General features: G+C 47.7%; 1 protein-coding gene across 2 annotated transcripts in view; it reads left to right on the top strand.

The window, feature by feature from the left end:
- POLR2A (RNA polymerase II subunit A) overlaps window positions 1-14,405 on the top strand; it is a 54,123-nt gene that overhangs the window by 9,227 nt on the left and 30,491 nt on the right. The window contains exons 7-10 of one of the 2 annotated variants that reach the window (XM_062512184.1): window positions 4,282-4,502; window positions 6,283-6,415; window positions 9,254-9,378; window positions 11,292-11,502. In XM_062512184.1, the coding sequence (XP_062368168.1) occupies window positions 4,282-4,502; window positions 6,283-6,415; window positions 9,254-9,378; window positions 11,292-11,502 (690 nt within the window). Of the gene's footprint in view, window positions 1-4,281; window positions 4,503-4,985; window positions 5,043-6,282; window positions 6,416-9,253; window positions 9,379-11,291; window positions 11,503-14,405 lie in introns of those variants that run through there. The other variant, XM_062512185.1, reaches the window with a different exon arrangement.

Here is a 14,405-nt window from a genome sequence, read left to right as displayed (position 1 = left end):
TGGTGGACAACGAGTTGCCCGGCTTGCCCAGGGTATGGGGAAGGATTTTTGGGGGTCACAGAGAGGTTTTGGGGGTCACAGAGAGGTTTTGGGGGTCACAGAAGGATTTTGGGGGTCACAGGCCAAGGTGGTGGCCCCGTGTCAAAGCCACGGAGGAAAAGCTGCTGCAGTTTTATGTGGCTACCGTGGTGGGCAATGACTTGCCCGGCTTGCCCAGGGTATGGGGAAGGATTTTTGGGGGGTCACAGAGAGGTTTTGGGGGTCACAGAGAGGTTTTTGGGGTCACAGAGAGGTTTGAGGGTGACACAGGCCAATGTGGTGGCCCCGTGTCAAAGCCATGGAGGAAAAGCTGCTGCAGTTTCATGTGGCTACCGTGGTGGGCAATGACTTGCCCAGCTTGCCCAGGGTATGGGGAAGGATTTTTGGGGTCACAGAGAGGTTTTGGGGGGGTCACAGAAGGATTTTGGGGGTCACAGAGAGGTTTTGGGGTGACACAGGCCAATGTGGTGGCCCCGTGTCAAAGCCACGGAGGAAAAGCTGCTGCAGTTTTATGTGGCTACCATGGTGGACAACGAGTTGCCCGGCTTGCCCAGGGTATGGGGAAGGATTTTTGGGGGTCACAGAGAGGTTTTTGGGGTCACAGAGAGGTTTTGGGGGTCACAGAAGGATTTTGGGGGTCACAGGCCAATGTGGTGGCCCCGTGTCAAAGCCATGGAGGAAAAGCTGCTGCAGTTTCATGTGGCCACCGTGGTGGGCAATGACTTGCCCGGCTTGCCCAGGGTATGGGGAAGGATTTTTGGGGTCACAGAGAGGTTTTGGGGGGGTCACAGAAGGATTTTGGGGGGTCACAGAGAGGTTTTGGGGTGACACAGAAGGATTTTGGGGGTCACAGGCCAAGGTGGTGGCCCCGTGTCAAACTCGATGACGTCAAGCTCCTGCAGTTCCACGTGGCCACCATGGTGGACAACGAGTTGCCCGGCTTGCCCAGGGTATGGGGAAGGATTTTTGGGGGTCACAGAGAGGTTTTTGGGGTCACAGAGAGGTTTTGGGGGTCACAGAAGGATTTTGGGGGTCACAGGCCAATGTGGTGGCCCCGTGTCAAAGCCATGGAGGAAAAGCTGCTGCAGTTTCATGTGGCCACCGTGGTGGGCAATGACTTGCCCAGCTTGCCCAGGGTATGGGGAAGGATTTTTGGGGTCACAGAGAGGTTTTGGGGGGGTCACAGAGAGGTTTTTGGGGGGTCACAGAGAGGTTTTGGGGTGACACAGAAGGATTTTGGGGGTCACAGGCCAAGGTGGTGGCCCCGTGTCAAACTCGATGACGTCAAGCTCCTGCAGTTCCACGTGGCCACCATGGTGGACAACGAGTTGCCCGGCTTGCCCAGGGTATGGGGAAGGATTTTTGGGGGGTCACAGAGAGGTTTTTGGGGTCACAGAGAGGTTTTGGGGGTCACAGAGAGGTTTTGGGGGTCACAGAGAGGTTTTGGGGGTCACAGGCCAATGTGGTGGCCCCGTGTCAAAGCCATGGAGGAAAAGCTGCTGCAGTTTCATGTGGCTACCGTGGTGGGCAATGACTTGCCCAGGGTGAGGGAGAGGTTTTGGGGGGGTCACAGAAGGATTTTGGGGGGTCACAGAGAGGTTTTGGGGAGATCACTGAAGGATTTTGGGGAGTCACAGAGAGGTTTTGGGGGTCACAGAAGGATTTTGGGAGGCCGCAGAAGGATTTTGGGGGGATAACAGAAGGATTTTGGGGGGTCACAGAGAGGTTTTTGGGGGGTCACAGAAGGATTTTGGGAGGCCGCAGAAGGATTTTGGGGGGATAACAGAAGGATTTTGGGGGGTCACAGAGAGGTTTTGGGGGTCACAGAAGGATTTTGGGAGGTCACAGAAGGATTTTGGGGGTCACAGGAGGATTTTGGGAGGTCACAGAGATGTTTTTGGGGGTCACAGAAAGGAGACAAGTTGGGACAGAGCTTGGGAATCCCTTGAGCCCCCCAAAATCTCAACAGCAGCCAAGGACATTCCTGAAAGGATTCATTTACATCCCCCAGAACATCCTGAATTTTTGGGGATTTTTTTTGGGGGTGTCAACCCCCATCCTAACCCCCCAATTCCTCCATCCCAAATCCATACAAAATTTATGGGATTCCCCAAAATATGTTTTTCTCTCCCAAATCCCCCAAAAACCCAGAGTTTCTGATTTACATCCTCTGGTGCATCTTAAATCAATGGGATTTTTTTTTTGGGGGGGTGGGGGTGTCAAACCCTTCTTAATCCCCCGAATTCCTCCATCCCAAAGCCACACAGAATTTATGGGATCCCCCAAATGTGTTTTACTCTCCCAAATCCCCCAAAAACCCAGAGTTTCTGATTTACATCCTCTGGTGCATCCTAAATTAGTGGGATTTTTTTTTTGGGGGGGTGGGGGTGTCAAACCCTTCTTAACCCCCCCAATTCCTCCATCCCAAATCCATACAAAATTTATGGGATTCCCCAAATGTGTTTTTCTCTCCCAAATCCCACAAAAACCCAGAGTTTCTGATTTACATCCTCTGGTGCATCCTAAATCAATGGGATTTTTTTTGGGGGGGTGGGTGTCAAACCCTTCTTAACCCCCCCAATTCCTCCATCCCAAATCCATACAAAATTTATGGGATTCCCCAAATGTGTTTTTCTCTCCCAAATCCCCCAAAAACCCAGAGTTTCTGATTTACATCCTCTGGTGCATCCTAAATCAATGGGATTTTTTTTTTTGGGGTGGGGGTGTCAAACCCCTTCTTAACCCCCCCAGTTCCTCCATCCCAAATCCATACAAAATTTATGGGATTCCCCAAATGTGTTTTACTCTCCCAAATCCCTCCCCAAACCCCCCAAAAATCCCCAATGACACATCTAAAGTGATGGATTTACATCCTCTGGTGCATCCTAAATTAATGGGATTTTTTTTGGGGTGGGGGTGTCAAACCCTTCTTAATCCCCCCAGTTCCTCCATCCCAAATCCATACAGAATTTATGGGATTCCCCAAATGTGTTTTTCTCTCCCAAATCCCCCAAAAACCCAGAGTTTCTGATTTACATCCTCTGGTGCATCCTAAATCAATGGGATTTTTTTTGGGGGGGGTGGGTGTCAAACCCTTCTTAACCCCCCCAATTCCTCCATCCCAAATCCATACAAAATTTATGGGATTCCCCAAATGTGTTTTACTCTCCCAAATCCCACAAAAACCCAGAGTTTCTGATTTACATCCTCTGGTGCATCCTAAATCAATGGGATTTTTTTTTTTGGGGTGGGGGTGTCAAACCCCTTCTTAACCCCCCCAGTTCCTCCATCCCAAATCCATACAAAATTTATGGGATTCCCCAAATGTGTTTTACTCTCCCAAATCCCTCCCCAAACCCCCCAAAAATCCCCAATGACACATCTAAAGTGATGGATTTACATCCTCTGGTGCATCCTAAATTAATGGGATTTTTTTTTTGGGGGGGTGGGGGTGTCAAACCCTTCTTAATCCCCCGAATTCCTCCATCCCAAATCCATACAAAATTTATGGGATTCCCCAAATGTGTTTTACTCTCCCAAATCCCCCAAAAACTCAGAGTTTCTGATTTACATCCTCTGGTGCATCCTAAATTAATGGGATTTTTTTTTTGTTTTGTTTTTTTTTTTGGGGTGGGAGTGTCAAACCCCTTCTTAAACCCCCCCAATTCCTCCATCCCAAATCCATACAAAATTTATGGGATCCCCCCAAATGTGTTTTACTCTCCCAAATCCCTCCCCAAACCCCCCAAAAATCCCCAATGACACATCTAAAGTGATGGATTTACATCGTCTGGTGCATCCTAAATCAATGGGATTTTTTTTGGGGTGGGGGTGTCAAACCCTTCTTAACCCCCCCAATTCCTCCATCCCAAATCCATACAAAATTTATGGGATTCCCCAAATGTGTTTTTCTCTCCCAAATCCCCCAAAAACCCAGAGTTTCTGATTTACATCCTCTGGTGCATCCTAAATCAATGGGATTTTTTTTTTTGGGGTGGGGGTGTCAAACCCCTTCTTAACCCCCCCAGTTCCTCCATCCCAAATCCATACAAAATTTATGGGATTCCCCAAATGTGTTTTACTCTCCCAAATCCCTCCCCAAACCCCCCAAAAATCCCCAATGACACATCTAAAGTGATGGATTTACATCCTCTGGTGCATCCTAAATTAATGGGATTTTTTTTTTGGGGGGGTGGGGGTGTCAAACCCCTTCTTAACCCCCCCAATTCCTCCATCCCCCAGGCCATGCAGAAATCGGGGCGTCCCCTAAAATCCCTGAAGCAGCGGCTGAAGGGGAAGGAGGGCAGAGTTCGGGGGAACCTCATGGGGAAGCGCGTGGACTTCAGCGCGCGCACGGTCATCACCCCCGACCCCAACCTGGCCATCGACCAGGTGGGGGTTCCTCGATCCATCGCCGCCAACATGACCTTCGCTGAGATTGTCACCCCCTTCAACATCGACAGGTGGGGGTTTCTGGGGGATTTGTGGGGGTTTGTAGGGGATTTGTAATGGATTTGTGGGGTTTGTAGGGGATTTATGGGGTTTGTAGGGGATTTGTAATGGATTTGTGGGGTTTGTAGGGGATTTATGGGGTTTGTAGGGGATTTGTAATGGATTTATGGGGTTTGTAGGGGATTTGTGGGAGGATTTTGGGTGTTTGGGGTGGGGGTTCCTCGATCCATCGCCGCCAACATGACCTTCGCTGAGATTGTCACCCCCTTCAACATCGACAGGTGGGGGTTTCTGGGGGATTTGTGGGGGTTTGTAGGGGATTTGTAATGGATTTATGGGGTTTGTAGGGGATTTGTAATGGATTTATGGGGTTTGTAGGGGATTTGTAGGGTTTGTAGGGGATTTGTAATGGAGTTATGGGGTTTGTAGTGGATTTATGGGGTTTGTAGGGGATTTGTGGGAGGATTTTGGGTGTTTGGGGTGGGGGTTCCTCGATCCATCGCCGCCAACATGACCTTCGCTGAGATTGTCACCCCCTTCAACATCGACAGGTGGGGGTTTGTAGGGGATTTGTGGGGTTTGTAGGGGATTTGTGGGGTTTGTAGGGGATTTGTAATGGATTTATGGGGTTTAATAGGGGATTTATGGGGTTTGTAGGGGATTTGTAATGGATTTATGGGGTTTGTAGGGGATTTGTAATGGATTTATGGGGTTTGTAGGAGATTTATAATGGATTTGTGTAGTTTGTAGGGGATTTATGGGGTTTGTAGGGGATTTGTAATGGATTTATGGGGTTTGTAGGGGATTTGTGGGGTTTGTAGGGGATTTGTAATGGGTTTATGGGGTTTGTAGGGGATTTATGGGGTTTGTAGGGGATTTGTAATGGATTTATGGGGTTTGTAGGGGATTTGTAATGGATTTGTGTGGTTAATAGGGGATTTGTGGGGTTTGTAGGGGATTTGTAATGGATTTATGGGGTTTGTAGGAGATTTATAATGGATTTGTGTGGTTTATGGGGGATTTATGGGGTTTATTGGGGATTTATATGGGATTTGTGGGGTTTGTAGGGGATTTGTAATGGATTTATGGGGTTTGTAGGGGATTTATGGGGTTTGTAGGGGATTTGTAATGGATTTATGGGGTTTGTAGGGGATTTATGGGGTTTGTAGGGGATTTGTAATGGATTTATGGGGTTTGTAGGAGATTTTTAATGGATTTGTGTGGTTTATGGGGGATTTATGAGGCTTGTAGGGGATTTGCATGGGATTTGTGGGGTTTGTAGGGGATTTGTAATGGATATGGGGTTTGTAGGGGATTTGTGGGGTTTGTAGGTGATTTATAGGAGATTTGTCGGGTTTATGGGGTATTTATGGGGTTTGTAGAGGATTTGTAATGGATTTATGGAGGTTTGTAGGGGATTTGTGGGGTTTGTCATGGATTTATGGGGTTTGTTGGGGATTTATGGGAATTTATAGGAGATTTATGGGGTTTATAGGGGATTATGGGGTTTGTAGGTGATTTATGGACGATTTGTAGGAGATTTATGGGGGAATTACTGAGGAATCATGGGGGATTTATAATGAATTTATAAGGATTTGATGAGGATTTATATGGGATTTATATGGGATTTCTGTGGGATTTCTGTGGTTTACAGGTGATCTATGGGAATTTTGACCTGATTTAACCACCCTTCATTTTCTCCCCGTGACTCTAAAATCAACAATCTCCCTCCCCAAACCCCAAAATCCCTTAAACTCACCCCAAAAAAAAAAAACCAAAACAACCCCACAGGTTGCAGGAATTGGTTCGTCGAGGGAACAGCCAATACCCAGGAGCCAAATACATCATCAGGGACAACGGGGACAGGATCGACCTCCGCTTCCACCCCAAACCCAGCGACCTCCACCTGCAGATTGGCTACAAGGTCGGCACCCCAAAAATCCCAAAAAAACCCCCAAAATCCAACCGGGCGCCCCCAAAAACCCCAAAATCCAACCGGGCGCACCAAAAAACCCAAAATCCAGCCAATGATCCCAAAGATCCCAAAATCCAACCGGGCGCACCAAAAAAACCCAAAATCCAGCCAATGATCCCAAAGATCCCAAAATCCAACCGGGCGCACCAAAAAACCCAAAAAACCCAAAATCCAGCCAATGATCCCAAAAATCCCAAAATCCAACCGGGCGCACCAAAAAACCCAAAATCCAGCCAATGATCCCAAAAACCCCAAAATCCAACCGGGTGCACCAAAAACCCCAAAATCCAACTGGGTGCCCCCAAAAACCCCAAAATCCAACCAGGCGCCCTAAAAATCCCCAAAAAACCCAAAATCCAACCAATGATCCCAAAAACCCCAAAATCCAACCGGGCGCGCCAAAAACCCCAAAATCCAGCCAATGATCCCAAAAATCCCAAAATCCAACCGGGCGCACCAAAAAACCCAAAATACAACCAATGATCCCAAAAACCCCAAAATCCAACCGGGTGCACCAAAAACCCCAAAATCCAACTGGGTGCCCCCAAAAACCCCAAAATCCAACCAGGCGCCCTAAAAATCCCCAAAAAACCCAAAATCCAACCAATGATCCCAAAAACCCCAAAATCCAACCGGGCGCGCCAAAAACCCCAAAATCCAGCCAATGATCCCAAAAACCCCAAAATCCAACCAGGCGCACCAAAAATCCCAAAATCCAACCAATGACCCCAAAAACCCCAAAATCCAACCGGGCGCCCCAAAAAATCCCAAAAAACCCAAAATCCAACCAATGATCCTAAAAATCCCAAAATCCAACCGGGCACACCAAAAACCCCAAAATCCAGCCAATGATCCCAAAAATCCCAAAATCCAACCGGGCGCACCAAAAATCCCAAAATCCAGCCAATGATCCCAAAATTCCCAAAATCCAACCGGGCGCACCAAAAAACCCAAAATCCAACCAATGATCTCAAAAATCCCAAAATCCAACCGGGCGCACCAAAAACCCCAAAATCCAGCCAATGATCCCAAAAATCCCAAAATCCAACCGGGCGCACCAAAAAAACCCAAAATCCAACCAATGATCCCAAAATTCCCAAAATCCAACCGGGCGCACCAAAAAACCCAAAATCCAACCAATGATCTCAAAAATCCCAAAATCCAACCGGGCGCACCAAAAAACCCAAAATCCAACCAATGATCCCAAAAACCCCAAAATCCAACCGGGCGCACCAAAAAACCCAAAATCCAACCAATGATCCCAAAAATCCCAAAATCCAACCGGGCGCACCAAAAAACCCAAAATCCAACCAATGATCCCAAAAATCCCAAAATCCAACCGGGCGCACCAAAAAACCCAAAATCCAACCAATGATCCCAAAAATCCCAAAATCCAACCGGGCGCCCCAAAAAATCCCAAAAAACCCAAAATCCAACCAATGATCCTAAAAATCCCAAAATCCAACCGGGCGCACCAAAAACCCCAAAATCCAGCCAATGATCCCAAAAATCCCAAAATCCAACCGGGCGCACCAAAAATCCCAAAATCCAACCAATGATCTCAAAAATCCCAAAATCCAACCGGGTGCACCAAAAACCCCAAAATCCAACTGGGTGCCCCCAAAAACCCCAAAATCCAACCGGGCGCCCTAAAAATCCCCAAAAAACCCAAAATCCAGCCAATGACCCCAGAAAATCCCAAAATCAACTTGGGGATACCAAAATCCCCAAAATCCACCTGGGCGCACCAGAATCTATAACCAGGTATCCCAAAAAAATCCCAAAATCCACCTGGGCGCCCCAAAAACCCCAAAATCCAATTGGGGATCCCATAAAATCCCAAAATCCAACCAGGCAACCCAAAAAACCCCAAAATCTACTGAGACGCCCAAAAAAAATCCCAAAATCTGCCCAGGGACCCCAAAAATCCCAAAATCCAACCAGACATTGGAGTTCAAATCCTGATTTTGGGGTTCACAGCTCTGGATTTTGGGGTTCAAATCCTGATTTTGGGGTTCAGAGTTCTGTAATTTTGGGAACAAATCCTGATTTTTGGGGTTCAAATCCTGATTTTGGGGTTCAGAGTTCAGGATTTGGGGTTCAAATCCTGATTTTGGGGTTCAGAGCTTTGGATTTTGGGGTTCAAATCCTGATTTTGGGGTTCAGAGTTCAGGATTTGGGGTTCAAATCCTGATTTTGGGGTTCAGAGCTCTGGATTTTGGGGTTCAAATCCTGATTTTGGGGTTCAGAGTTCTGTAATTTTGGGAACAAATCCTGATTTTTGGGGTTCAAATCCTGATTTTGGGGTTCAGAGCTCTGGATTTGGGGTTCAAATCCTGATTTTGGGGTTCAGAGCTTTGGATTTTGGGAACAATCCCTGATTTTGGGGTTCAGATCTCTGAATTTTGATCTCAATTCCTTTTTTTTGGGCTTCAATCCCTGATTTTGGTGCCCACACCTCTGAATTTGGGGCTCAATCCCACATTTTGGGCTTCCCAAATGTGGGTTTCTACTTTTAATTTCACACCCAAACCTCTAAAAATTTTGGGGTTCAATCCTAAATTTTCCCCTTCACCCTCACCCGCGAATAAATTTAACCCCAAATTTCTCATTTTCCTTTTTCCGACCCCGTTTTTTCGTGGGAGAAGAAGAAGAAGAAGGAAAAAAAAAAACCAAAAAAAAAAAATAATTTTTGCTGCGTGCTTTGTTTTTGGGATGCGCTTTGGTTTTGGGGTGTCCCCTTGAATTATTTGGGTTTTTTTTTTTTTTTGGGGTGGGGTGGGACAGGTGGAACGTCACATGTGCGACGGGGACATCGTGATCTTCAACCGGCAGCCGACGTTGCACAAGATGTCCATGATGGGCCACAGGGTCAGGATCCTGCCCTGGTCCACGTTCAGGCTCAATTTGAGGTAAAAAAAAATCCCAAAATTTATCCCAAAATTTATTCCGTAATTAATTCTAAATCATGTTCCATGTTAGGGGTGAATTCGAGGTAAAAAAACCCCAAAATTTATCCCAAAATTTATTCCAAAATGTGTCCCCGTGTCTCCGGTACCCCAAACATCCCCCAATGTCCCAAAGTGTCCCCGATGTCCCAAATGTCCTCAATGTCCCTGACACCCCAAATGTCCCCAAAGTGTCCCAAATGTCCTCAATGTCCTTGACACCCCAAATGTCCCCAAATGTCCCCAAAGTGTCCCAAATGTCCCCAATGTCCCTGACACCTCAAATGTCCCCAAATGTCCCCAAAGTGTCCCAAATGTCCCCAATGTCCCTGACACCTCAAATGTCCCCAAATGTCCCCAAAGTGTCCCAAATGTCCCCAATGTCCCGATACCCCAAACTTTCCCAATGTCCCCAATCCCTTCAATGTCCCCACAGTGTCCCCAATGTCCCCAAATTGTCCCCAGTGTCCCCAATTCCCCCAAATGTCCCCAATATCCCCAAATGTCCCCAATGTTCCCAATATCCCCAAATGTCCCAAATGTCCCCACAGTGTCCCCACAACGTCCCCAATATCCCCAGTGGCCCAAAATGTCCCCAATCCCCCCAAATGTCCCCGATGTCCCCACAGCGTCACCACGCCCTACAATGCCGATTTCGACGGCGACGAGATGAACCTGCCCCAAATGTCCCCAACGTTCCCGAAGTGTCCCCAATGTCCCCAAAGCGTTCCCAATGTCCCCGATGTCCGTGTCACCCCAATGACTCCAATATCCCCAAATGTCCCCAATATCCCCAAATGTCCCCAAATGTCCCCAATATCCCCAAATGTCCCCAATATCCCCAAATGTCCCCAATGTTCCCAATATCCCCAAATGTCCCAAATGTCCCCAATCCCCCCAAATGTCCCCGATGTCCCCACAGTGTCACCACGCCCTACAACGCCGATTTCGACGGCGACAAGATGAACCTGCCCCAAATGTCCCCAACGTTCCCGAAGTGTCCCCAATGTCCCCAAAGCGTTCCCAATGTCCCCGATGTCCGTGTCACCCCAATGACTCCAATATCCCCAAATGTCCCCAAATGTCCCCAATATCCCCAAATGTCCCCAATGTCGCCAATCCCCCCAAATGTCCCCAATATCCCCAAATGTCCCCAATGTTCCCAATATCCCCAAATGTCCCAAATGTCCCCACAATTTCCCCAAATGTCCCTGATGTCCCCACAGTGTCACCACGCCCTACAACGCCGATTTCGACGGCGACGAGATGAACCTGCCCCAAATGTCCCCAATGCCCCCAAATGTCCCCAATGTCCCCAAATGTCCCCAATGCCCCTGACACCCCAATGTCCCAAATGTCCCCAATCCCCCCAAATGTCCCCAATCCCCCCAAATGTCCCCAATCCCCCCAAATGTCCCCAAATGTCCCCGATGTCCCCACAGTGTCACCACGCCCTACAACGCCGATTTCGACGGCGACGAGATGAACCTGCCCCAAATGTCCCCAATGCCCCCAAATGTCCCCAATGTCCCCAAATGTCCCCAATGCCCCTGACACCCCAATGTCCCAAATGTCCCCAATCCCCCCAAATGTCCCCAATCCCCCCAAATGTCCCCAATGCCCCTGACACCCCAATGTCCCAAATGTCCCCAATCCCCCCAAATGTCCCCAATGCCCCTGACACCCCAATGTCCCAAATGTCCCCGATGTCCCCACAGTGTCACCACGCCCTACAACGCCGATTTCGACGGCGACGAGATGAACCTGCCCCAAATGTCCCCAATCCCCCCAAATGTCCCCAATGCCCCCAAATGTCCCCAATGCCCCTGACACCCCAATGTCCCAAATGTCCCCAAATGTCCCCGATGTCCCCACAGTGTCACCACGCCCTACAACGCCGATTTCGACGGCGACGAGATGAATCTTCACCTTCCTCAGTCGCTGGAGACGCGTGCGGAGATCCAGGAGTTGGCCATGGTGCCCCGGATGATCGTCACCCCCCAGAGCAACCGGCCCGTCATGGGCATCGTGCAGGACACGCTGACGGCCGTGCGCAAGTTCACCAAGAGGGACGTCTTCCTCGAGAGGGTCCGTCCCCAGAAAGAGGAATTTGGGGGATTTTGGGATGATTGGAGGTGATTTAGGGTCAGGTTGGGGTCATTGGAGGTGAGTTTGGGGTGGTTTTGGGTTGAGTTTCGGGAGGTTTTGGGGTGATTGGAGGGGTTTTAGGGCCGGTGTTTGGGGTTGGGTTGAGTTCTCCAAGAGCGACGTCTTCCTCAAGAAGGTCGGTCCTTAAAGGGGGCATTTTGGGGTGTTCAGGGTGGTTTTGGGGTGTTTAGGGTGGTTTTGGGGTGATTTGGGATGATGTGAGATGGATTTGGGGTGGTTTTGGGGTGACTGGGGGGGTTTTAGGGCCGGTGTTTGGGGTTGGGTTGAGTTCTCCAAGAGTGACGTCTTCCTCAAGAAGGTCGGTCCTTAAAGGGGGCATTTTGGGGTGTTTAGGGTGGTTTTGGGGTGTTTAGGGTGGTTTTGGGATGATTTGGGATGATGTGAGATGGATTTGGGGTGGTTTTGGGGTGACTGGGGGGGTTTTAGGGCCGGTGTTTGGGATTGGGTTGAGTTCTCCAAGAGCGACGTCTTCCTCAAGAAGGTCGGTCCTTAAAGGGGGCATTTTGGGGTGTTTAGGGTGGTTTTGGGGTGATTTGGGATGATGTGAGATGGATTTGGGGTGGTTTTGGGGTGACTGGGGGGGGTTTAGGGCCGGTGTTTGGGGTTGGGTTGAGTTCTCCAAGAGCGACGTCTTCCTCAAGAAGGTCGGTCCTTAAAGGGGGCATTTTGGGGTGTTTAGGGTGGTTTTGGGGTGTTTAGGGTGGTTTTGGGGTGATTTGGGATGATGTGAGATGGATTTGGGGTGGTTTTGGGGTGACTGGGGGGGTTTTAGGGCCGGTGTTTGGGATTGGGTTGAGTTCTCCAAGAGCGACGTCTTCCTCAAGGGGAACCATCCTGGGTGGAACTTTGGGGAATTTTGGGGTGTTTAGGGTCATTTTGGGGTGATTTGGGATGATTTAGGGTGGTTTTGGGGTGATTAGAGGTGATTTAGGGTCGGTTTTGGGGTGGTTTTAGGGGTTTTAGGGCAAGTGTCTCCCGTGGGGATTAGGACAGGACACTTTGGGACATTTTTAGGACATTTCGGGATCTCTGTGGGATTTTCTCAATTTCTGACACTTTAAGGACATTTTTGGGGTACTTTGGGATGTTTTTGGGGCCTTTTGGGATTTCTATGGGATTTTCTCAATTTCTGACACTTTCGGGGTGTTTTTGGGACCCATATGGGATTTTCTCAATTTCTGAAATTTTGAGGCATTTTTGGGGTTTTTTTGGGATGTTTTGGGATAATTTCAGATCTCTCTGGGATTCTCTCAAATTATGATATTTTTGCGGTGTTTTTCGGGTGTTTTGGGATAATTTCGGATCTCTCTGGGATTCTCTCGAATTCTGACATTTTTGGGGTATTTTGGGGGTGTTTTGGGATAATTTCGGATCTCTCTGGGATTCTCTCGAATTCTGACATTTTTGGGGTGTTTTTGGGATATTTTGGGATAATTTCAGATCTCTCTGGGATTCCCTCGAATTCTGACATTTTTGGGGTGTTTTTGGGATATTTTGGGATAATTTCAGATCTCTCTGGGATTCCCTCGAATTCTGACATTTTTGGGGTGTTTTTGGGATATTTTGGGATAATTTCAGATCTCTCTGGGATTCCCTCGAATTCTGACATTTTTGGGGTGTTTTTGGGGTATTTTGGGATAATTTTGGATCTCTCTGGGATTCCCTCGAATTCTGACATTTTTGGGGTGTTTTTGGGATATTTTGGGATAATTTTGGATCTCTCTGGGATTCTCTCGCATTCTGACATTTTTGGGGTATTTTGGGATATTTTGGGATAATTTCGGATCTCTCTGAGATTCTCTCGAATTCTGACATTTTTGGGGTATTTTGGGATATTTTGGGATAATTTCAGATCTCTCTGGGATTCTCTCGAATTCTGACATTTTTGGGGTGTTTTTGGGATATTTTGGGATAATTTCAGATCTCTCTGGGATTCCCTCGAATTCTGACATTTTTGGGGTGTTTTTGGGATATTTTGGGATAATCTCAGATCTCTCTGGGATTCCCTCGAATTCTGACATTTTTGGGGTGTTTTTGGGGTATTTTGGGATAATTTTGGATCTCTCTGGGATTCCCTCGAATTCTGACATTTTTGGGGTGTTTTTGGGATATTTTGGGATAATTTCGGATCTCTCTGGGATTCTCTCGAATTCTGACATTTTTGGGGTGTTTTTGGGATATTTTGGGATAATTTTGGATCTCTCTGGGATTCTCTCGCATTCTGACATTTTTGGGGTGTTTTTGGGATATTTTGGGATAATTTCAGATCTCTCTGGGATTCCCTCGAATTCTGACATTTTTGGGGTGTTTTTGGGGTATTTTGGGATAATTTTGGATCTCTCTGGGATTCCCTCGAATTCTGACATTTTTGGGGTGTTTTTGGGATATTTTGGGATAATTTTGGATCTCTCTGGGATTCTCTCGAATTCTGACATTTTTGGGGTATTTTGGGGGTGTTTTGGGATAATTTCGGATCTCTCTGGGATTCTCTCGCATTCTGACATTTTTGGGGTGTTTTTGGGATATTTTGGGATAATTTCAGATCTCTCTGGGATTCCCTCGAATTCTGACATTTTTGGGGTGTTTTTGGGGTATTTTGGGATAATTTTGGATCTCTCTGGGATTCCCTCGAATTCTGACATTTTTGGGGTGTTTTTGGGATATTTTGGGATAATTTTGGATCTCTCTGGGATTCTCTCGAATTCTGACATTTTTGGGGTATTTTGGGGGTGTTTTGGGATAATTTCGGATCTCTCTGGGATTCTCTCGAATTCTGACATTTTTGGGGTATTTTGGGATATTTTGGGATAATTTCGGATCTC

This window comes from Cinclus cinclus, chromosome 34 (genome assembly GCF_963662255.1).
Source record: "Cinclus cinclus chromosome 34, bCinCin1.1, whole genome shotgun sequence".
Taxonomy (NCBI): domain Eukaryota; kingdom Metazoa; phylum Chordata; class Aves; order Passeriformes; family Cinclidae; genus Cinclus; species Cinclus cinclus.
This window is presented reverse-complemented; position numbering and strand designations above follow the sequence as displayed.